The sequence below is a fragment of the Drosophila eugracilis genome, unplaced genomic scaffold, assembly GCF_018153835.1.
Source record: "Drosophila eugracilis isolate 14026-0451.02 unplaced genomic scaffold, ASM1815383v1 contig_1765, whole genome shotgun sequence".
Lineage (NCBI taxonomy): Eukaryota > Metazoa > Arthropoda > Insecta > Diptera > Drosophilidae > Drosophila > Drosophila eugracilis.
The window spans coordinates 2,961,824-2,982,805 of NW_024572605.1; the positions used below are offsets into that span (position 1 = coordinate 2,961,824).

Genomic DNA, 20,982 nt, shown 5'->3' on the forward strand with positions numbered 1-20,982 from the left:
TTAGCAAAAATATCATAAAATCAAAATGGTATATTTAAAATCGGTATATTGAAACTTTTTATGCGGTAACACTTAAAAGAACAGAAATATTCAACGTGCTCAAAGACAAACAGCGCGGATTGTCTAAAATTATGTTGTTTTTCTGCCCGTCGTGCGGAAATATATTGATTATCGAGGAGGATACAACCTGCCACCGCTTCACGTGCAACACCTGCCCATACATATCTAGAATCAAGCGAAAGATCTCCGAAAAGAGCTTTCCTCGTCTTAAGGTAAGACCTGATTAAGATGATGCAATTTGGTTGGTAAAATGTGATAATATCTGCAATTCCGTTTAATTCCAGGAGGTAGACCACGTTCTGGGAGGCAAGGCGGCTTGGGAGAACGTTGACTCGACGGAAGCAGAGTGTCCAACTTGCAGCCACAAGCGGGCGTACTTTATGCAAATACAAACTCGGTCAGCAGATGAGCCTATGACCACGTTCTACAAGTGCTGCAACCACGAGTGCAATCACACCTGGCGGGACTAATGTGCCTTCAGAGGAACTTCATTCGTCTCGTCCAGACTCACCACAGATCCATTAGGATGCAGCACCAAGTGAGTCAACTAAGGACTCCGGTGTGCCCTGTCGGAGACGAGGCTGCTCTCCAGCTGGCCCGTCAGTGCCTGCTTAGTGGACAGGTGATTGCCCTGCCCACCGATACCGTCTATGGCCTGGCATGTGATGCCAATAACGAGACGGCCATCCAACGGCTCTACGAGATTAAGGGTCGGGATGAACACAAGCCAGTGGCCATCTGCGTTCACAACATTGCTGCTCTGCGTCGCTTTGGTCAGGCTTCCCATCTCAGCGACGAGCTGCTAACTCGTTTGCTCCCGGGTCCCCTGACCATCGTGATAGAGAGGACGCCCCATCTGAGCAACCGGTTTCTTAATCCCAGCACCTCCAAGATCGGCATTCGCATTCCGGACTTTAGGTTCATGCGAGACCTTTGCGCCGTCTGGCAAGATCAGCCTTTGGCTTTGACCAGCGCTAATCGCTCCAGTGCACCTAGCAGTCTGCAAGTGTCCGAGTTCCAATCGCTTTGGCCCCAATTGGGTGTCGTCTTTGATGCCGGCCAAATTGGGGTCACCGAGGAGCGAAGGTTAGCCTCCACTGTTATTGACTTGGCTACTCCGGGCTACTTTGAAATTGTGCGGGCAGGAGTCGCCTTAAAACAAACCCTCGGTCTGATGGAGGAATTTGGCATCCAAGCGCGGAAAATAGTGTAGTATAAGAATAGATTTCCAAATAAATTATGTTTATCATTATTAATTCTAAGTTTTTGCATTCGATAAAATTCCTTTTTACAAGTTTTTTCGGCTGGCTGGATAATTATGTATCTTCAAAAATGAATAGAACAGAAAATTCAAAAGATTTACATTAAAAATTCTTTGGTTTTTTATTACTTTTATTTTTAATTTAGAACATCCTACCTTGCCTCGCATGCGGGAACACAACAATTGATTATAAAATATAAGGGTAATTCTGTAAGTATTTACACATTTGGAACTATCTTTGCCAGGTGGTGGTCAGTCTAGTTGTAGTAGTTGCTGGTATTCTTGGAGGCCTGGATGGGTCTCCTACGACGTGGCAGTTCGGTTTCAATTATCCGCCAGCGTTCTGGTGGCCAGACAATAGCCACTGCTCGTGCGGACATCAGACCCAAGGCCACGGGGCCGAAGGTATTGCTGTCCATGGAGTGACCCGTGTGGTCACCCTCCACCCAACAATGACCCTGTGGAACACGAACGATCTCATGTTTATAACCTAGTGTCGAGACCACATCGCCCTGTAGGCCCACCACGCGTTTGATGATCTTCTGGGCGGGATCTTTCGGCGAGATGAGAGATATTACATCTCCACGTTCTACTTGGCTAGGATTGTTCGAGCCCCAACGGAGCAAAAACACATAGTCCTTCTCATCCGGCACTGGATTAAGAGCAGGTTGCATAGAGATGCCTGCGAAAGGATCACCATTAGAGTTATCTACTAAAATCTCAGAGGATCTGATGACGACTCACCATCCACCCTGGCCACATATCCTACGCAGTCCAGAAAAGTGACACCTAGGGGCAGGGCGTACAACAAGGACTTGCCAAAGAACCGAAATGCCATTGATGAACTGGATGGACCGTGGAGCTATCGAGTTGAATACATAACCAGCTTTTTGCCGAGTTCCTTGTGCGCTCCGGCTCTATTGGCATTCGCAACGAACGCCGACACGGTTTTTGTTTATGCTCGCTAAATACAGGGTCTACCAGTGGATACAATAAGTCGTTTCTTGTAAAGATTACGTTTATTATGGAAGGGGAATTTGCCAGCTATTGTACTTTAGTTACAGGTGTTTTCATATGAAGTTTATTGAAATTTTGACAGAAACAGGAATGTGACTGAGGAATCAGCAGCCTTCCAACTCGCTTGGAATGGGAATCTCGTTTTGGATTGCGAACTGCAAAAGAGCCTTATACTTGTTCTTCCAGTTGCCCACCTCACGTCGCACCTGTTCGTTGTCCTCGTGCATTTGCTCTAGTTCGGTCCACTCGTATGATTTCTTTGTTTCCAGTTCGTCCTTCTGTTCTATGCGCTTGATCCGACAACTGGCTGCATATCCACGATTTTTCAGAGTCCTTCGCCGTTGCTTCATTCGGACAATCTCCTCGCGATTAAGTCCACGCATTTTTAGGGTCCTGTTAAGGTCCCGCACAGAAATGCTAACCAAATCGTCATCGGTTATATCCGGAATAGGACATGGCGAAAGTGGGGCCTGAAAATCACACTCCTATCAGGGTTTTCATTCTCTTTTCATTGTAACTTCAATCTACATACCAGGGATGACTTTCTCTCGCGCTTTGCTTCCATTGTTTATAGTTTTCTTTTATTTTCTTAGCGAGTCAAGCTGTTTGCTCGGTTTTTCTTCTTTTTGCGTTGTTATTGTGTGTCTTCTTCTTCTCTACCTGCTGTTTGCCAATCACAGGGAATTTTGTATTTAAGAGTTGTCAAGTATACACAAAAAAAGTGAAAGGGCGGGTAGTTTAAACATTAATATTTTCGAATCAATGTAATGACTTGAATATAGAAAAAAGTAATTATAAAATAAATTACTTAGTTGTACTAATTATAATATAGTAGATTTCGAGTTGTGTAGCAGCGATTTGCTCTTTGACATCGAGACCCAAAAGCTCGATAGGGCCAGACAAATAACGGCTATCGATAACCATTTTGTGTTTGCATGTGCAATTTTCTCCGACTCCGACGACGCCAAATGATAGCGGGAAAAAGGTCTTGTTTCTGCGAATGTTAAGACCAAAACCTTCGATATGAACTCACAGATTATGTACCACAATGTGCCCACTCCTCCGGCCAACGTGTCCTTGGCGGCAATTGCTCCCGACGGCGGTTTGCTATACGCCGGCATTCGGTGTATCAACTACATATCCGCGCCACCGGCAAATGGTGAACAGCCTCATGTGGTGACTATGTCTACAAGGATAAGCATACTGGCTCTTGATGTGAGTCCTATGTGGACCAGTGGCAATGGAGGAGCTGTGAAGCCATTTGCCATTGTTGGCGATGATTTGAGCGTTCAGGTATGGGATTGCGCAGTGGGCGAGGCCATCATTGGACACAAGGCCCATCAGCATCAGCATGAGGCTCGAGATGTGCGTTTTGTTCACCACACCACCAACTCGGTGCTGATGAGCTACCTGGCTAACGGGAACATACTGTCAATGGACGCCAGTGATCTTGTCATCTACTGTGTGGCCTCCAACACATACTGTCGTCGTCCCACTTTCATTTCACCACGGAATCATCAGCTCACAATGGTGCGCTGTTCTCCCTACAACGACAATTTGTTCGCCGTTGGTACTGCTATGGGAAACGTGCTGGTCTGCGACCTGCGAAAGATGAACATAGTCTACAAGTTCCATGGCCACAAGGCGCCCATCTGCAGTCTGGCCTGGCGGGAGGTACCTGCTCCTCAGGAGGAAAACCTAAACGATCTGACCTCAAGGGCCGAACAATGGCGAAGTCGCAATGGAAGTCAGCAGGAGAAACCCAAGGCGAAGCCACCACCGTTGGCCAAATCCCGGGCAGCCGAGTCTGACGACATGTTTGACATTTATAACTTTGATCACCTGGAATGCGAGTTTGGAGCACCTGTTGCTGCCAGACGCAAATCATCCGAAGACTGTGGCGGCGGATTTGTGGGCCTGGAGAAGCCAGCAGGAGCTGCTGCTTTAGATTTTGTTGAAGCCTGCGAGAGCATGAAGGCGGATCTCTTGGCCAATCGCCAGGAGGAAATCACCCAGCACGTGGAAGTCACCCTAAATGACTGTGAGCCCACAAAGCCCACAGGTCCTTTAAGTGATGCCAGTACCATTAGTAATAAACATGATGCCAGTGATTCCACAGAAGGAAGTCTGGAGGTCATCCAGTACAGCTCGTCTAGTGACGATGCCGTGATCGTCGATGGGGAAGCTGCAAAACCAAAAAGAGAAGTGCTACATCATATATATCATCAGGCTGAGGTGCACGCCTCTGGGACTCCACATGCTAAATCTGAGCCCCACAGCAATCTTCAAACGGTTCCGACGATCAGCACGGAGACCATTAGCTCAACTTCTGTTAGCAGCACCCGTTTGGACACTCTTCTTGTTTCTATTGACGGATATGAGGTGATGATGATTTGGAATGCGAATACAGGAGCGCATGCTGGCAAGAACTACAGCAAGAGCAAGTTAGAAGGTAAGTATCAGGGAGTAACCATTGACAATAATCACTTAACTACTTTTTTCCAGGCAAGATTAACAACGTATACTGGCTGAACGACCGGGTCATTGTTTCCATGAGTCGCCATCAGCTGTTTTTCTGGTCACTGGAATTTGAACGAAAGATGCTGCGCTACAAGATTAGCAAGGACAAAGGGCACAGTTGCCATTTGCAAGACATTGTATCGTTTTCCTGTGACTCTAGCAAAGAGATGATTTGGTTGTGCAGAAACAATCGTCAAATTGGAATGATGAATCCTCAAACTGGACGATTTGGTGCCTTTTACGGCACGGTAGCATTTGGAGTGCGAGCGATGGCCGAGTGCCCTGATGATATGAACAAGTAAGTTGATTCAATAGGTAATCCAAGTGCAAATGTAATTCTTCTCTTTGTTAATCAGAATTGCGTTGGGTTGCTCGGACCGCCGCGTGGCCTTCTTTGATATATCGAAGCTGTCGACCAGCTGCCTGCCCATCGATAGCGTATACGTTGCCAGTAATGTGTATTCCCTGGCCTGGAGTCCAAACTGCCTAGAGCTGGCGTTTGGCACCTTCGACGGAACGGTTCGTTTAATATCATTGTGATTTTATTGGAGATTAAAATGGAATTCGGAATACAATTACAGGTGGGCATCCTTGATGTAGAGCGCATGAAAGTAAAGACCCACTTAGGGACGTCTCACAAGAAGGAAGTCTACTCTCTGGTATGGCAGGACCACTACATATACTTCATTGTTAATCGAGTTTTCGGATTTTTTGACCTAAGCAAATCAAAAGGTGGTGAGTGAAGGCTTTTGTTCTTATTGCATATGTTGACGACAATTATAGGTTTGATTTTGGGCGTTGCGCTGTCCGTAACTGATCTTGGTCTGCGTATCGTTGGTTTGACGCTTTCGAATGTTGGCCAAATGTATTGTTTCTCTATGGTAGTCCCATGCATTCCATGTAACGTTAATCCAATTGGCAGGCGATAGGTCATTGGTAACGACCATTTCGGTTTGACACTTAAAATCTTTTTGTTTTGGAGGTTCAACTATGAGATCCTGTAGCTCCAGCTCTATCAGGGCATCGTCAAGCTTAAACAGAAGCGCAAGACTAGCACTGTTGAATACCACTTTCCTAAAAGTAGCTATGAATGGCTCAAACCGGAGCTCTGCGAAGCGCGCGGATTTTGGATCCCGGAAACCAAAAGTTATGTCTACATTAGAGCAAAGTTTTCTGGTCACTTGGGCCGGCATAAGCAGACCGTTGGTTATAGTCATGGCTAGCGAGCAAAACTCTTTTATATCGGCTTTGTTCAGATTGCAGAAGTTGCCATCCGTCTGAAGGTCCTTCACAGCATCCATACGCTCCTCAAAAGTGCAGGTCTTGGGCTTTTTTATGCGTTTATTCAGTGCCTGTAGCTCGGCAACGGTAGCCTTTGTCAGGGTCATCAATTCGTCGACGACCAAAGCCTCCACCTGCTCCCTTAGCTTGTTTAACTCAACAATGTGGTTTAGGAAGTTGTTAAGATTGCCCCACACCTGGGAAATGTACACAAAGTGCGGCTAGAAGGATGAACTATGTTAGGCTAATTTAAAGTATATGTTGAGTAATGCACTTACAAAGACCAGCTCCGAATCAATGGCAGTCCGCATGGAGAGGGCATCGTTAATCTTGGCGACCACACAGTTATAACGCTTCTGCTCCACTTCTATTAGATATACTGTGCTCTGGTAATGCTCGTTCAGAGTTGTCAGACAACGGTGCATCATGAAGTAGGTAATCGAGAACTGATTAAGACGATTCAAGTGCTCTAGGGGCACTCGATATGTCACGGTCTCATCGATATGATCAATATGTACAAGGTCTTCAAGGGCCGCCTGGCAGATGGATTGCATCTTGACAGCCTTCTCCATACTGGCTGTGAATGCTGCTTCTGTGTTCTTCTGTGCCATTTCCAGATCATCAATAACTAAAAGATATATACGATCAAAATATTACTCTATTACAAGTATTAAAAAGTGATGCACCCACCACTTCTCACATTCTCCCTGTCTCCATCAGGGCCATCATTATTATAAATTACTATGCCTCCCACAGTGGCCGCCAATCGCTGAAGATACTCCAACCGATGGTACTTCTTCTTTAAGACATAATTCTGTAGATCGCTACGTCCGATAACGCTGTTTAGGGCCTGGGCCGTCAGCTTCAAAAGGACATGGTTCTTGGGCGAGCCCAGATTGTAGCAGGCCACGATGAATATCTGCATCTTGGCAAAAAGCTGATCCAGCTGCACCTTACTACATGTCTCCGGGTACTGAAGAATATCCTTGATAAGGAGCTGCAGTTCAGTTTGGAACTTTTCCTCGTATGTCTTTTTGACGTATTCAAGATCTATGGTTACTCCTTTCTTCATCACCCACGCCATCTTAGCATTAGCCATTGTACAATCCTTAGGATCCACATAGCTGTCCACAATTGTATTCACAAAGGAGTCAATGGCACAGGCTGTGGGTTTATTGAGGTCATATTTAAGCAGACCTTTCCGCTGGTCTCTTGCCAACAAATGAACAGCAAAAATGACGAACTCCTCTTCAACCTTAAGATCTAACTGCTTGAAGCGCTTCATGATATGGTGGCCAATGTTCACTAGAGTCCGGTGCCGCGGCATTATAATGAACAAAACAATTAATTTATTTCAGAGGAAAATTCGATGAAAGGAAACGTGTAACGTGACTGTTTGTTAACTTTGTTCTACCTGTTAGTTTTAGTTGCCCCTAGTTACATTGTAACCGACCGAATTTTTACTCATTGAAATTAGTCATTCATTTACCGTTTAATTTAACCATTACTAAACTTAAAATTGCTGGTAGTCATTTTTTTTTGAATGGTCAATTACGTTTGCTACTGAAATATAAAGACAACAATAGTAGGAGTTTCTTGCAATTAAGATAAAGACATAAGGTCAAAACTTTAAGAAAACAAAGAGGGAAATTGATCTTGAACTTTAAATATGAATATAAAAACAAAGAGGAATCACATTGATTTAAGTTAAGCTTAAAGTGGACAACAATTAGTTTAATTGGGCTTTTTATTACATTTAAAATAAAGCAAAATAATTTTCTAAATTCTTCCTAATTATTTTCTGTTGCAGAACCTACTATTGTGAACTGCATCTCTCGGCCCAGTTACCTTAGCGTTCGTGGATCCTTTCTTTTTGTGGGCACCGACGATGGTCTACTGCAGCTCCATGAGCGAGATTCTGGAATGGACAAGTCATGGACTCCGTTTATCCGCCAGTCAGCTTTGCTTGCTCGTTATGTGACCGATATAGCATGGAACCCGATAGAGAGCAATACGTTTGCTGTGGCGGGCAACGATAAGAACATATACGTGATGGAGTTCCAGCCAGCTGAACGCAATTGGAGAACGAAGCACACTTTCACGGCAAACGCAGAGAAGGCGTCGATTACCTCGTTGAAGTGGAGCCATAGCCAAAAACATCTGCTACTCAGCTTCCATATCGAGGGAAAGGTGTGCCTTTGGAACTGCAACGAGCCGGAGAAGCCACCGCTGACTATAACATACCACTGCCCGATGTGGTGTGGAATATTTTTGCCCACCAATGAGAACATTATTATGTGCTCGGGAAAGGCGCTCTCCGTGGAGCTAATCGACATAAAAGAAGCCCTGGCTGGTGATGAAAAAAGCATCTGCCCCAAAGTGGATGCCCTGTTGAACGTTAAGTGGGCAAGCAAGTCCTTGACACAGCCCTATGCACCAGTTCTCACAGCGGCTGACAAGAAGCGACAGAGGCGTGATCAGCGAAAGGCGGCAGCTAAATTGGAAACTGACCCAGCTGCTAAACAGCAGAAGAATCACCAGGAACCAGATACACCAGCTAATGAAAACTGTGCCAAGAATTTACCGGTGAAAGAGACCCCTGTAGAAGAAATGCTGGGAGCCCTCAGCTTGGACAAGAAACCTACAAAAATAAACAACAAGGAGTGCACAAAGTGCAAGGAACTGGAGGCTAGACAACCACCCGACAGTTTTCTTACCGTGAGTTTATAATTGGATCATAATTTACCTAAAATCAATCTCTTTTGAACTTACAGCATAGTCGATCCTGCCTTTACCTCACCCAAAAAGAGCTCAACAAGAGCGCCTTAGAGAAGCTGGCCATTGTTCTCACTGAAGACCCGGCCAAGATCGACAAGTCAGTGCTCATTTCAAAGCTATTTAGTACCAAAGTGATGGCTAAAGAGCTCATTGCAAAAGAGTGTGAGTTTATTGAAAAAGAAGATTAAAATTATAAATAAATTCAAATTATTTCAGTAACTAATCTGAAGCAATCGAACACAAAAGACATAGCCCCTCTCTGCCTGGCCATATCTACTTTCAAGTTGCGCGAGGAGCTGGAACAGCATATGGCCAATAAGACGCTCACCGAATGGCATCTCTCGGTGGCTCCCTCAGTGTCTTTTACGTAAGTTTTTAACTATATAATTTGTGGGATTTTTCAATAATTATGTTGTATATCAGGCTTTGGCAGGACTGCTGTCGCGCTTATGCCAAACAGATGGAGGAAAAGGGCTTCATTATGCACGCAGCTACGTATCTCTTTAGCCTGGGAATGCAATCAGAAGCCATCAATCTGTTTCTGGCCAACGAGTATTACAAAGAGGCCCTGGTTCATGCCCGAATCTGTTTGCCAGCAACTGATCCCTTGATCAAGACCATAATTAACAAGTGGCTTGAGCATCTAGAGGGGACCGGCAACTTCGCTGCGGCAGCCTTGATGTAAGTTAAGACTAAGACTACAGAAAGAAGAATATACTAAATCGAATTCTTTCCACAGCTGCGTACTGGATAACGAGATGCTGCGCGGGTACTCTTATCTAAGGAAGTTCCGCAACTGCACTCCGGAAATCGCTGAACTAATGGACCAAATCAAACGGATTGGACAGTTGGGCGGAATGTTAGATGGTTGTGCTCTCAATGAACCGATCCACAACGGATCTACTGCCGAGCATTAGCCTTACTTGTTCTTGGTTTAAGCATAGTTTAAGCTGAATCAGGCTGTATTAGTGTACACGTTTGAAATCGCCCCGATACAATCATGAAGCTATTATCTATTAGCTAGGCATTTAAAAGTGTTCATCCATGAATTTAACTAATTTTTTTTTTCATTTTACCTAGATAGTCAGAGACTGAGTGGAATTTAAGTTGTCTTTGGAATACTATTATTTTAATTAAACTTAACCCAAAGAAAGAAAATACCATACATATATCAATGGCACAATAGCTAGTAAAGAAACACACACAAATTGAATTTCGAATAAACAAAAAAAGAGAGAAAATGAAACCCCAGCGAGCATTAATTAGAACAGGCAGCTGTTCCAGCGGCCAGAAACCATTTGTTATCAGGCGAACAAGCTGGCCCAAACAAAAGTATGACCGTTAGGCCTCATTTTAGTCTGGGCTTTGGCATCAAATTATGCAAATGGCAGGGTTCCCCAGCCCGCCGACAGCATCATTGCCAGTTTGAAATTAAGTTTTAATTGTTGGAACAAGAGTCAGGGCGAGTGAACTTGCTGCACAGCAGCAGCAGCAGCCGCAGTCGCAGCAGCGAAAACAAACGAAACCGACACAAAAATGTAAATCAACAAACGACAGGCCAGAGCAGAGCTCTAGAGCTTGGCTCGAAACTTTAAGCTGGAAGCGGCGTATTGCTCTTCAGTTGCCAAACAGACGTCGTAGTCGTCGCAGCGCTGCTCGCAGTTTCGTTCGGCGAACGAAGTTCGTTTCCTTAGTCTTTCGAATTTCACTTTTAACCGTTTGCTAGCGCGCCAACGTTGAGGCGTACCGTTATCGCGGCACGTTACGGAGTGAGTGACCCACACATATCGACCATTCTCACGTCCGTCAACTTTGACTTGACCTGGTGCTGGTGCTGGTAGACTAACCGTTGTACAATTAAATAACAATCAAAATATAATTGCGTACAAGCACATTTCGCTTTTGCGATGACACAAAAAATTTAAAAAACGAGTTATATTCGGTCTGGGCTTTATTCAATTTGTGCGAGCAGTAAAAGTGCCAAGAACCACTAGGTGGTGGTTTTGTTGTGTGAGGTTTTATGTGGCCCATTAAAGCCGTCGGTCGGGCGACGCAATTTGCATGAGCGACAGCTTCGAATCTTTTGAAAAATTCATACCACGAAATGACTCAACGCTAAACAATTTCGTGGCCCGCGTGTGTTAGTGCGTCGCTGAGAAAACATTTCTTGCTTGACTGATAATTTCTACGATCCGCGATTATTGTTCATTTAGTTTATTTTTTGGTATTTGTTGTGCCTGTTGTAACTGCTTGGGATGGATGGATGGGATCGTTTGCAATAATAATCATAATGCAAAGTGAAAGGTATATTTTACATCGCATCGCATCGATACATATGTTGGATATTGCATTTTGAAACGCACAGGCACAGCTTAACGGCAACGCATTGGATTGGCCTTTTCATTTCGATTCCATTTCGACTTCGATTTACATCGACTTCATAATAACAATTTGCATAACTTTGCCGCTGCATTGTTGTTTATTCATGCATAAGCATTCACTGTTGTCCATTGTTGCACTTATGCTATTGAACTCGCTATGCAGACACCTCAGCATAGCTAACAATAACAACAACGAAATGAAATTAATTTAATTGTCCGAGACGCGGGGAAGACAATGCAAAATATTTTGAAATGTTGCTCGCATTTTTTCGGTCTCATCGGGTTCACAGAGATTATGTTGGATCTGCATAATTTCGTAATCCTCGGCGCATGGGTGTGGCAGTCAGTCAAGGGCGCTGCGAAACCGCTTGCCACCTTTTCCCGGTGCTGAGTGCTAATAAATAGCAGTTAAGCTCCGATGAAAACCCGTTCCGAAGAAATAAGACAGCTTTGCCCCCGAAAAACCGGACAGCCCAGGGAGAATGAGTTTGTCCAGCTAATTAGCAATAAAACATACTTGGCTTGCAATTCTTTCCGGCCACTGAAGAAAGCCAAAACCAGACCCGCATCGTCAGTGGGACAGGAAAGAGCTGGGGTTCGGGTGCTCAACTTGCAACGTTGGCGGAATGTCAATGGGGCAAGTCAGCGCGCCCAACACTTTAAGGTGCGCATATCCGGTGCGTCGCTCCTTTTTTGGGGAGCAAGACCAAGAGCACCCAACCCAATCCATGGATACGCCTTCAGGTGGATCATCATCATCATCATAATCTCAGGCTATGATGAGCACGATGAGCCCGGCGCACCTGCGTGCTGACGACATTGAGTCGACAAGTTCGTCGCCTCTATTTTGATGACGATGTCTATTATGGGCGGATTACCGTATCCGACTAAGCGGATAACTGGGCTCCCAGTCGCTGAGTGATGTGTTGGCGAGGCGTCTCAATTGTTTACACTCCACAACACGATTCCGTGGGCAAGCCAATGGGATAATTGGTCGGGTTTTTTTCATTACAAGTGCCTCCGGAATGGGCTCTTTTGTATGAGTTGAAATAAATCTTTCAATTGCTTTCCATTTGTTAATTGTCTCTCATTTCTTATCATGATTCACACAATCATTTTTCACTTCATTTCTTTCATTTTCATTTTGTTTCTGTATTTTTATTTCATGGCTTTCGATTTTACTGTACTTTTAAAAATAGCTTACTTTTTATTTTTGTAATATACCAACTTAATGATCATAAATTAAAACATTATGTTACATAGCATAAATTCGATCCATTTAGTTATCCGTATAGCTATTTACATAAAAAGTGTCATCATTTGGTTGTGCCACAAGATGTGTGAAATACCCAAACTTTGTAGCGGTGTGTAATTGATTAATTGATTTGGGTATTGCCAAGTTTGTGAATTCATTTGTCATGACATAAGGTGGCTCGTAACTGGCATTTGGTAAACAGTTTTAGGTAGTATTTAACCAGAAGCTTCCTTCTTAGCACGCGACACCATTTGTTTAGGGTCAAATATTTGCTTGGCCAACCAAACAAAAGACTTCGGCAGCGAACTGGCTCTGTAGAAAAGTGAAAATCTTCTAAATAATATGGCACAGGCCGTTAGACTGAGAGTGCTACTTTGTGGTGGTTGGTTTGTTTGTTTGCTTCTTGGCTGGTTCATACTCACGTATGTGTAGCAGCCAAAACAAGTTCGTTGCCTAAGTCTTTTGTTCCGAGTATCGAACTGGACTCATCTCATCTCATTTTGGAATTCTCATTTCAGCACCAACCTAGCATGACACGGCTCAATTGGGCCGCTTAACGCTTTCATTCAACCCACAAGCGGTCTGGACTCGAAACCCATTCGAACATAAACCAAGAACTAGAACACATCGCATCGTATCGCACCACTGGTGCACCACCTCCTCCTCATCCTCCTTTCCAAAGGGGAGCCAAGGCCACCCTCCCGCTTGACAGCTTAATTTCTCTCGAAAAACCACACTCATACATATCTTCCACAACAACAACCGCAACCGAATAACACGAATAATGAATTATCAGAAGGCCAGTGAAAAGCAGTCGCCGTCCTCATTGAAGAAGCGGCCGCCGGGCAACGGCAATAGCATACAAAACTTTTGGAACGAACGCATTATGGAGCGCTTCATAAAGGCGAATCTATTCATTATCTGCTGCGTGGTGGCGGTTCTTTTGCTGGTAAGTAACGTCAGGTGATATCACCATATCGCCTCCATCTCTGCATCTCCATCTCCATCTCTGTCTATCCGAACGTCCATCTTTCCGTTACCGTTATCAGTGTGAAAACATTTCTGCTCCATTAAGTGAAAATGAAATGAAATCGTTTTTGCGCAAATGTAAAAATTTCATCTGTTTTTGCTGACCAAGATGACAGGCACGACAGTCGTCCAAGTCGTTGGAGGAGAAGAGGTGGGAGCTCATTAATTGATTGATGGATGGTTGCGGAGCAAAGCTGTCTCCGGTTTTTTCGTGTATCTACATCTCTGACTGCCATCGCCTGATTTATGTTTTCGCTTTTCTTCTGCGTATCTCGGCTAATTTCCATTTCTCTTCCCATTCCCCGATCTCCGCATTCCTCGCAGATCGTCTATCTGGGGGCCTTCTCGTGTGAGGTCTCTTGGATACTGGAGGCCCACGGCGAATTGCCCTTCTCCGCCTACACGCTCTGCTCGCTTTACTTCGTCATGTTCGTGGCCACAACGATCCTCATCCATGGTTTGGTCAGTGGACTCTGCTGGCCGTTGTTCGCCTGGTCAGGCATCATCGGGCTCCTTTCGATTCCGGAGTTAGTTTTTGTCATGATCATGACCACACAGCACTGGGTAAGTTAAATTAATTAAAAAATATTATGGGAAAAATGTTATTTCAAATTTAAATTAAATTTTTTTAAGGGACTACAATCGGTGCATGGACTGACGGAGCTAACTTCATACCTTATTCGGTTGATCATCAACTGCTTTGCTCTAATCTGTGTTATTCCCACGGGCATACGCTGGCGGCGGGAGACTCAGGTTTTGAGCCAGCTGCAAGGATTGGCCACTAGACTCTCCCTGCAAACACCAGCACCCAGTGTTCCGATGACCAAGGCGGACTCCCGACGATCTAGCCAGCGGTTAAGTGGATTCGAGAACGCCGGCTACCAGTTGTGCGATGAGACTGCGTCCAAGATACCACTAGGTCCAGGAATAGGATTGGGTCTGAACAACCAATGCGGCGGCAGTCAGGCATTTGGATCCCAGAATGAATTCAATGCCAGTATGTTTGCTCCGGCTCTGGCCCAACAGTTCAACAATGCCACAATGATGCAGCGTGGCGGATCGGGAGGAGCCACGGGTAGCCACCGGGCACAGTCCCTGATGGACCTCCGCTGCACTCTGCCTGGAATGTATAATCCGCGGCATGTGCTCGACACTGAGGATAAGAACGCCAAATACTTCAACATAACTATCGACGACCTGAAGAATAATCTGCAGGATTCGCACAGACCGTCGCCACCTTCACTAATTGGCTCCACCAGCAATGATCCCATCTATTGTTCCATCGAACCCAAACAGTTGACACCACCACCTGCTCAACAGAGGAACCACCATCGTCCACGTGGAACTCACAAGCAACCGCCACCGGGAAAGCTCTCCCGGAATTGCGTTTCCCTTGAGAACCTGGACGGAATCAGCAAGGTGCAAAATGATCTGTCCGCCTACGGAAATAATCTCCTCCAGAACTACACGCAGCAACAACAGTACTACCTGGCAATGTTGCTTCACCAGCAGCAACAACAACAGTTGCTCCACCAACAGGCTGGTGGCATCTACCGCAGACCTTCCAACTGCAGTTCCACGGGAGGATTTGCCGGCACAGTTCTGGCACAACCGATGCAACGACGTGGTTCCACTCACAGCCAGCAGATGCAGTATTATGGAGGCTTTGGCTATGCCAACTATGCCAATCCTTACATTACGGCAAATAGTAAACTTTCGCTGGGCAACGAGTCCGACGACTACCGGAAGTACCGCGATGTGGCTCTTTGAGTCTTTTTCGGTTTCCGGTCCCCAATCAATCACCAGTCATCGCTTAGGTTACACTCACTAGTTGTAGGACATGCTCGATCTAAAATGAGATTCCTCGGAATAACGACCAAAGAGCCACAAACTAACTCAGTTTCAGTTCGTAGACTAACGTTACGCTGGGAGAATCTGGTACGACGTTTATGCGCAGGTTATATGTGCAAGTGCAAGTTTCGATATAGGTCTGGACTTATTTTGATATTTGCTAAAGTTATACTCCCATAAATACTACGTTAACAATCACGCCTTATTTGCAAATAAATGTTTTTCATGAAAGACTCCAATGCTTAGAAGTTTAGGTATAATTTTATTAGCAAATAAACGCAGTATCACAAATTTTGAAAAATAACAAAGTATCAACAAAGAGAAATGTATAATTTCTTTGACAAACAGTTTAGCAAATAAAAGGCGTATAAACCTAGTAATAGATTAACTGGTTACATCATCGTAACTTGTTCAAAGCGAACCCCAAGTTTAGTTCTAAGAATCGACCACAAATTGTCATTGACATTCATTGTTTATTATACTTACTAGGAATACGGATAACAATACTCTGATCGACAGTCTAACCATCCACAGATCGAAAACTGTACATACTTGTAATAAAAAGCATTCATGTTTTTACTCCGAATCGAGAAGATCGGCCAATGGATTATCGCTGGATTTAGAGGGAATGGTTGGAGTCGCATTTGGGGCTTTACCAGTAGCTGGTTTGGATGCTGTCCGGATCACAGTGTTGGTTTTTTTGATTGCGCTAACTTTAGACGCCGAGCCTCCTCCGAACAGATCATCATCGTCGTCGTCGTCACTAAAGAGGCTTTTGCCTTTCTTTAAGGGCAATTTTTTGGCAGGAGCACTCTTGGCTGGCACCACCAGCTCATCATCATCATCACTACTAAAGAGAGAAGTCGCTGCGGGTTTAATGGGTGGCTTAGCTTGAACAGGCTTGACAGTGGTTTGGATACTGTGCAAAGATGCTGGTACAGCGGCAGAAGCGAAAATATCATCATCATCGTCACTGTCATCAAAGAGTTTCGGCACAGACTGGGGCTTTGGCGTAATCTGTTCCTTTCCTGCATTTGGTTCTTTGGTAGGAGCAGAAGTCTCCTTTGCAGAAGTGTCGATGATCTTTTCTGCAGGGACTGATGCTTTTCGAGCAGCAGGCGCCATTACTGCTGCACTAAATAGTGAATCATCTTCATCTGGGCTGTCCGAAAATGATTTTCCCAAATTCGGCGGTTCTGATGATTGGACGAGCTTCCGGTGATCAGCGGTTGCTTCATTAGAAACCGATTGTGGGAAGGGAACGGAAGCTTTTTCGATCGCACCCTTACTTTCAAAAGGTTTAAAAAGAAGATCATCTTGATCAGGACTATCCAAAAATGATCGATACGACTTGGGTGGATCAGATCCTTGCTTTCCTCCAATTGACCTATTCGAAGAATTTGCCTGTGAAGGAACAGAAGTAAAGAAGGAATCGTCCTCATCTGGGCTATCCAAAAATGTTGCGTCCACCTTAGGAGGAGCTGGTATTTCTATCTGCGGCTTGATCTCCGGCCGAACATTTAAAATCGGAACTGGTGGAGCAGAAGACATCTTTTCATCTCTTACTGACTGCGGAATGTGGGTTATGAAAGTTTTAGACTCAAGGTGCTCTACATCTGGTTTAGCTATAGAGGTCCTTCCCTGAATGGAAGTTGAAGATTTTGTCTCTAGATCAGCATCCATCAAGCTCTTGGCGTAATTTTCCTTTCTGCCCTTCCTGGTAGAAGGTCTTCTTTTAGCAGGGCCTCGAGCACGAGATTTGTTCACGTGTTGCAGGCCACCCTCTCCTGGAGGTATAACGTTTTCCTTGGAACTTGGTGTGATCTCTGTGGACTGGGCAGTATTTGGAGGTTCTTCTCTCTCAGAACTAGATGACTCTTGTTTTCTGAGCACCTTTGGCAGGCCTCCGGAGCCGGGAAGTAGTGCCTGCACATTTATGTTAATATTAGGCATTTTCAGTTTTTTTACAGGAGACTTGAGTGGAGGCAACTCTGGACTCTCGTTAACTTTACTGCGATCAGGTTCGTCAGCTGGCGGGGGCTCATCATCGAAACTAAACCGTTTAGGGATTGGCTGGACTCCTCCGGCCCTAGCTGTTTCACTAAAATCATCATAGAAAATTGTGTGTATCCGGGTTGGTGGTAATTCGTCTTTCTGAACTACAGGTTGCTTCTGAGCTTCTTCACCCTCACGGTCATCATCTTCCGGTGGGATATCACTAAATAAACACATAGCGCCATAGTCTGATGCCGAAGATGGCTGATCTCCAGGTGTCACTGGTGATGGCTTAGTCGCATTTGGAATTTTGGGTAAGGCGGGTTCGAAAAAGTCGTGCTCGTTGTCAAAGATTTTCGAGGCACTGAGGCTGCTGAGACCACTACCCCCAAGAGCTTGGAAAAATTCACTGTCATCTGGCGGCTCGTCGGAAAATAGATTTGAGTAATTCTGCATGATTTGCTGTGCAGCAGCCAGATCAGCAGGCTTTCGGGGGGTACCTTCTGGAGACTTGTTAGTGACATCGGCCACCATTGTTATAATTGGATCTTGCTCGCTTTGATAATCGTCTGGTGGAGGACTTTCGGAAACTAAAACATCTCTTTGGGGTTTGCTTAACACTTCAGGCACAACATCATCCTTTTCGTCGACGATGGTTATACTATCTATTTTGTTCTCTGGCAGTTTCTGTGGCTCATCTTGTTTAATCTCATCAACCAACTCGACTTTAGCTGATATATTAATTTCCGTTGTTGCTGTAGCATCTTCCTTATGCTTGGATGTACTCAAAAATGTTTTATCATCGCTAATATCTTCGTTAAACAAATCGGTTGGTTTTGTAGAAGATTCGGGAGGAATTATTGATACTATATTTTCATTAGCTTGCAAACTATCTCGTTCAGCAGTTTTGATAAATTCTTTAGTTTCACTATCACTTGTAGTCTTAACTTTAATATTTAAGGGGTTTAAGAAAGATTCATGATCGCTTAAATCTTTAGTGAACAAATTTGTAGATCTAGGAACTTCATCGGCCAATAAATCATCTCCGCATTTTACTTGCTTAGACTTATCTTCCAAAGTTTCTAAGGGCGGAGGTGAATCTCTTATATTAGTCATAGATGAATTTACTTCCATTTCTTCTGTATGCTTTCCAATCTCCTTTTGTTTTTCTATTTTAATTTCAGTATTTTCAAAAGTCTGAGGGGCGTTATATTGTTCGGTAGTAATTAAATTTTTAGCCTTCGGTGTTCCAAATATATCATCATCATCGATATCATCAAATAGACTTTTCTTTGGGGCTACTGTAGCCTCCATCCTTAGATCGGGTAAAATATCTGGAGGTGATTCCTCGACATTTTTTCCGGATAAAGTATCTGGAAGCGTCTCATTCCTTGTTTCCTTCGTCTTTTTAGAGCCAAATAAATCAGTGACATCATCTTGGTCGTCGTCTTCAAACAAACTGGTTTTTCCAGCTACTTTTTCAGAGAGCTTCTTTGGTTGAACCGAAGGTTTTATAAATATATCATCAATATCCAAATCATCATCATCAAATAAAGAGGATTTCGGTTTGGAAAGCGTTTTTTGTTCTGGCTTTGTTTTAGACGTAAAGGAGTTCAAGAAATCATCGTCTTCCAAATCATCGTCAAACAACGATTTCTTAAGAGGTGTCGTTGGCTTCTTAGAAGGAATTTCTTTTGGACTGACAACCATGGTAGGAGAATTGTCAAAGAGAGATTTGGCTTGGGAATTTTTATCCAAAGCTGGGCTTTGTTTTGGAATGGCACCCGATGATTTATTACTATTTAAGATAGGCTCTGCCTTTGGAGTAGGACTTAAAGGAGGACTGTCATCAAACAGATTTACATGTTTCGGAACAGATTTTTCAACGATCGGCTTGGTGGCTTCAGGTTTTGACTTGGTTTCCAAAGATTTTCGTTCGTTTTGCGGTTCCTTAATTGAATTCGTTGTACCAGTGGATGCAGAGCTGCTGCCCGACTTGGCCTGGACTTTGTCCACGATTTCCGACATAAACGATTTAAATTCATCGTCGTTAAAGAGATTTACTGGCATACGCTTGGTTTGATTTGACTTGACGTCAGTTTCCTTGGGAATTTGGGTTGAGACAGCCTCGTCGAAAAGTCTTGCCGGCTGTTGGGCAGGACTGCTGCTACTAGAGCTAAGCGATGCCGTAGATACGATTGGCAAGCGGCTAGAAGGATTCCTAAAAGCTGGTGACGATGTGGGCGATGATGAAGTGGAAGGCGGATCATCGCTAGGCGGCGATTGCCGAAGTGCAGAAAACATGTCCCTCTCATGTGGATTACGATGACTACTTATAATAGGACGCGGTTGTGTTCTGTTGGCAGCTTCTGGAACCTGGCTAGCAGGTTTGATTACTGGAGATACAATTGCTGGTTCCCTGGCGAACGATGCCAGTGAAGAAGAGTCAGAGAGGTGAGGCTCCCCTAATTTGTTCGTTGGCACTGTAATTTTCTTTGTTACGGATTCTCTCTCGTCCGATGAACTTGAGGAAAACTCTTCGGACCTTTCATCCTCACTGTTCTCTTTGCTGTCATACAACCCGGCGTATTTATGTTCCTCCCATTCCTTTGTCCCAATTACATAGGGCAGGGGAATAGCATCGTAAGGATTTTTTGCCCGGAATACAGTTCTGTAGAAAAAAGGCTTAGTACGGTTATGAAAACGTTTTATAGACCCACATACGTTGAGTGTACAGGTGCATCCTCATCATCGGAATCTGGCACTTCTATAGTCACCGGCTCATAGTTTTTGCGGAACATTCGCAAATTGTTTTCGAGAAACTCTTTTGCCATTTCCTCGGAACTCATTGATGGCGCCTGTGGCTGGAAGCAGAAATACATGTATCTATAAACATAATTTCATCGAGAAATCAATCGCCTTTGTACCTTTTTCTTTTTCTCTTCTGGCATGGCCAAATCAGCGTCATCCACTTCCTCCACTCGATACTCTACAAACTGATTGCCAAATTGTAAGGATCGCAGGCTATTAGTGGCATTGTTTAGAGATATATCCACTTGCTTCACACTCGTCTCAAAGTCCCTAAGATTGCGACTGGTCTTTTCGCCCCTATCCTGCAGATTCTGTTGGGGACATTCCGTCTAATTTGATTTGTTGATGAAGATAATTGTCAAATTAAACCGACCTGGGAAATACGCTTCATCAGTGCCAGTAGGGCGCAATCACCCGCAAAGTTCCAATCTGGAGCTTGAGATATAATTTTATCTACATCTGCACTTATATCCATTATTAATGGATTTCCAATTCGCGATTTAAAAAATTAATAACAATGAAAACCAAACAATAAGAAAACTTAGTGATCACACCCAATTACGGATGTGCGATAGTTTATCACCTGTTACATCGGACTACACAATAATTCGGCCGATACAGAGAGACTCTATTCTTTGATAAAAATTAAATACTTGTTGGCAAATATAAATGACAAAAGTATTTTGTTGCTTAACGTTTTTGTTCTAATTTGTTCAATAATTGTATAGTAGCATCTCATCTTG

The 20,982-nt window shown here is 44.2% G+C and overlaps 8 protein-coding genes across 9 annotated transcripts; 4 read left to right on the forward strand and 4 right to left on the reverse strand.

Moving 5' to 3' along the window:
* Positions 1 to 89: 89 nt before the first annotated feature.
* Positions 90 to 530, forward strand: LOC108109253 (DNA-directed RNA polymerase III subunit RPC10). Its single transcript, XM_017217736.2, has 2 exons — positions 90 to 272; positions 345 to 530. The coding sequence occupies exons 1-2, from the start codon at positions 132 to 134 to the stop codon at positions 528 to 530; spliced, it is 327 nt and encodes a 108-aa protein (XP_017073225.1). The 5' UTR covers positions 90 to 131.
* On the forward strand, positions 530 to 1,316 carry LOC108109250 (yrdC domain-containing protein, mitochondrial). The gene has a single exon (XM_017217732.2). It carries the CDS (start codon positions 530 to 532, stop codon positions 1,271 to 1,273), a length of 744 nt encoding a protein of 247 aa, XP_017073221.1. The 3' UTR covers positions 1,274 to 1,316.
* A 102-nt stretch (positions 1,317 to 1,418) lies between these two features.
* Positions 1,419 to 2,197, reverse strand: LOC108109251 (mitochondrial inner membrane protease subunit 2). Its single transcript, XM_017217733.1, has 2 exons — positions 2,066 to 2,197; positions 1,419 to 2,003 (listed from the first exon to the last, which is right to left on the reverse strand). Exons 1-2 carry the CDS (start codon positions 2,157 to 2,159, stop codon positions 1,579 to 1,581), a joined length of 519 nt encoding a protein of 172 aa, XP_017073222.1. The 5' UTR covers positions 2,160 to 2,197; the 3' UTR covers positions 1,419 to 1,578.
* Positions 2,198 to 2,321: 124 nt separating this feature from the next.
* LOC108109252 (transcription factor MafG) lies at positions 2,322 to 3,002 on the reverse strand. Of its 2 annotated transcripts, none has more exons than XM_017217735.1 (2): positions 2,871 to 3,002; positions 2,322 to 2,808 (listed from the first exon to the last, which is right to left on the reverse strand). In XM_017217735.1, exons 1-2 carry the CDS (start codon positions 2,901 to 2,903, stop codon positions 2,443 to 2,445), a joined length of 399 nt encoding a protein of 132 aa, XP_017073224.1. In that variant the 5' UTR covers positions 2,904 to 3,002; the 3' UTR covers positions 2,322 to 2,442. The 2 variants fall into 2 exon arrangements, with proteins under 2 accessions (XP_017073224.1, XP_017073223.1); XM_017217734.2 differs by having other exon boundaries at positions 2,322 to 2,823; positions 2,871 to 2,995.
* Positions 3,003 to 3,276: 274 nt separating this feature from the next.
* On the forward strand, positions 3,277 to 10,163 carry LOC108109226 (protein rigor mortis). The gene is made up of 9 exons (XM_017217698.2): positions 3,277 to 4,790; positions 4,844 to 5,156; positions 5,215 to 5,377; positions 5,440 to 5,593; positions 7,950 to 8,857; positions 8,914 to 9,079; positions 9,134 to 9,284; positions 9,341 to 9,598; positions 9,657 to 10,163. Exons 1-9 carry the CDS (start codon positions 3,362 to 3,364, stop codon positions 9,832 to 9,834), a joined length of 3,720 nt encoding a protein of 1,239 aa, XP_017073187.1. The 5' UTR covers positions 3,277 to 3,361; the 3' UTR covers positions 9,835 to 10,163.
* On the reverse strand, positions 5,587 to 7,526 carry LOC108109227 (cilia- and flagella-associated protein 206). The gene is made up of 3 exons (XM_017217699.1): positions 6,830 to 7,526; positions 6,418 to 6,767; positions 5,587 to 6,360 (listed from the first exon to the last, which is right to left on the reverse strand). Exons 1-3 carry the CDS (start codon positions 7,464 to 7,466, stop codon positions 5,614 to 5,616), a joined length of 1,734 nt encoding a protein of 577 aa, XP_017073188.1. The 5' UTR covers positions 7,467 to 7,526; the 3' UTR covers positions 5,587 to 5,613.
* A 389-nt stretch (positions 10,164 to 10,552) lies between the features above and the next one.
* On the forward strand, positions 10,553 to 16,023 carry LOC108109100. Its single transcript, XM_017217484.2, has 4 exons — positions 10,553 to 10,686; positions 13,072 to 13,502; positions 13,907 to 14,146; positions 14,216 to 16,023. Exons 2-4 carry the CDS (start codon positions 13,338 to 13,340, stop codon positions 15,350 to 15,352), a joined length of 1,542 nt encoding a protein of 513 aa, XP_017072973.1. The 5' UTR covers positions 10,553 to 10,686; positions 13,072 to 13,337; the 3' UTR covers positions 15,353 to 16,023.
* Positions 15,676 to 20,955, reverse strand: LOC108109098 (WASH complex subunit 2). Its single transcript, XM_017217481.1, has 4 exons — positions 20,613 to 20,955; positions 20,356 to 20,550; positions 20,153 to 20,292; positions 15,676 to 20,099 (listed from the first exon to the last, which is right to left on the reverse strand). The coding sequence occupies exons 1-4, from the start codon at positions 20,712 to 20,714 to the stop codon at positions 16,010 to 16,012; spliced, it is 4,527 nt and encodes a 1,508-aa protein (XP_017072970.1). The 5' UTR covers positions 20,715 to 20,955; the 3' UTR covers positions 15,676 to 16,009.
* Positions 20,956 to 20,982: the final 27 nt, after the last annotated feature.

Coding starts and splice junctions, on each gene's coding strand:
- LOC108109226 (XM_017217698.2), top strand. CDS start 3,362: ATGAACTCACAGATTATGTACCACAATGTGCCCACTCCTCCGGCCAAC. Junction 5,157..5,214: donor TGCCCTGATGATATGAACAA/GTAAGTTGATTC, acceptor TTTGTTAATCAG/AATTGCGTTGGGTTGCTCGG. Junction 9,285..9,340: donor GCTCCCTCAGTGTCTTTTAC/GTAAGTTTTTAA, acceptor GTTGTATATCAG/GCTTTGGCAGGACTGCTGTC.
- LOC108109253 (XM_017217736.2), top strand. CDS start 132: ATGTTGTTTTTCTGCCCGTCGTGCGGAAATATATTGATTATCGAGGAG. Junction 273..344: donor AGAGCTTTCCTCGTCTTAAG/GTAAGACCTGAT, acceptor GTTTAATTCCAG/GAGGTAGACCACGTTCTGGG.
- LOC108109100 (XM_017217484.2), top strand. CDS start 13,338: ATGAATTATCAGAAGGCCAGTGAAAAGCAGTCGCCGTCCTCATTGAAG. Junction 13,503..13,906: donor TGGTGGCGGTTCTTTTGCTG/GTAAGTAACGTC, acceptor CATTCCTCGCAG/ATCGTCTATCTGGGGGCCTT. Junction 14,147..14,215: donor TCATGACCACACAGCACTGG/GTAAGTTAAATT, acceptor AATTTTTTTAAG/GGACTACAATCGGTGCATGG.
- LOC108109227 (XM_017217699.1), bottom strand. CDS start 7,466: ATGCCGCGGCACCGGACTCTAGTGAACATTGGCCACCATATCATGAAG. Junction 6,768..6,829: donor CAGGGAGAATGTGAGAAGTG/GTGGGTGCATCA, acceptor TATATCTTTTAG/TTATTGATGATCTGGAAATG. Junction 6,361..6,417: donor TTGATTCGGAGCTGGTCTTT/GTAAGTGCATTA, acceptor TCATCCTTCTAG/CCGCACTTTGTGTACATTTC.
- LOC108109252 (XM_017217734.2), bottom strand. CDS start 2,903: ATGGAAGCAAAGCGCGAGAGAAAGTCATCCCTG. Junction 2,824..2,870: donor GCGAGAGAAAGTCATCCCTG/GTATGTAGATTG, acceptor AAACCCTGATAG/GAGTGTGATTTTCAGGCCCC.
- LOC108109251 (XM_017217733.1), bottom strand. CDS start 2,159: ATGGCATTTCGGTTCTTTGGCAAGTCCTTGTTGTACGCCCTGCCCCTA. Junction 2,004..2,065: donor ATATGTGGCCAGGGTGGATG/GTGAGTCGTCAT, acceptor ATCCTTTCGCAG/GCATCTCTATGCAACCTGCT.
- LOC108109098 (XM_017217481.1), bottom strand. CDS start 20,714: ATGGATATAAGTGCAGATGTAGATAAAATTATATCTCAAGCTCCAGAT. Junction 20,293..20,355: donor CAGAAGAGAAAAAGAAAAAG/GTACAAAGGCGA, acceptor TTCTGCTTCCAG/CCACAGGCGCCATCAATGAG. Junction 20,100..20,152: donor GATGCACCTGTACACTCAAC/GTATGTGGGTCT, acceptor TTTTTTCTACAG/AACTGTATTCCGGGCAAAAA.
- LOC108109250 (XM_017217732.2), top strand. CDS start 530: ATGTGCCTTCAGAGGAACTTCATTCGTCTCGTCCAGACTCACCACAGA.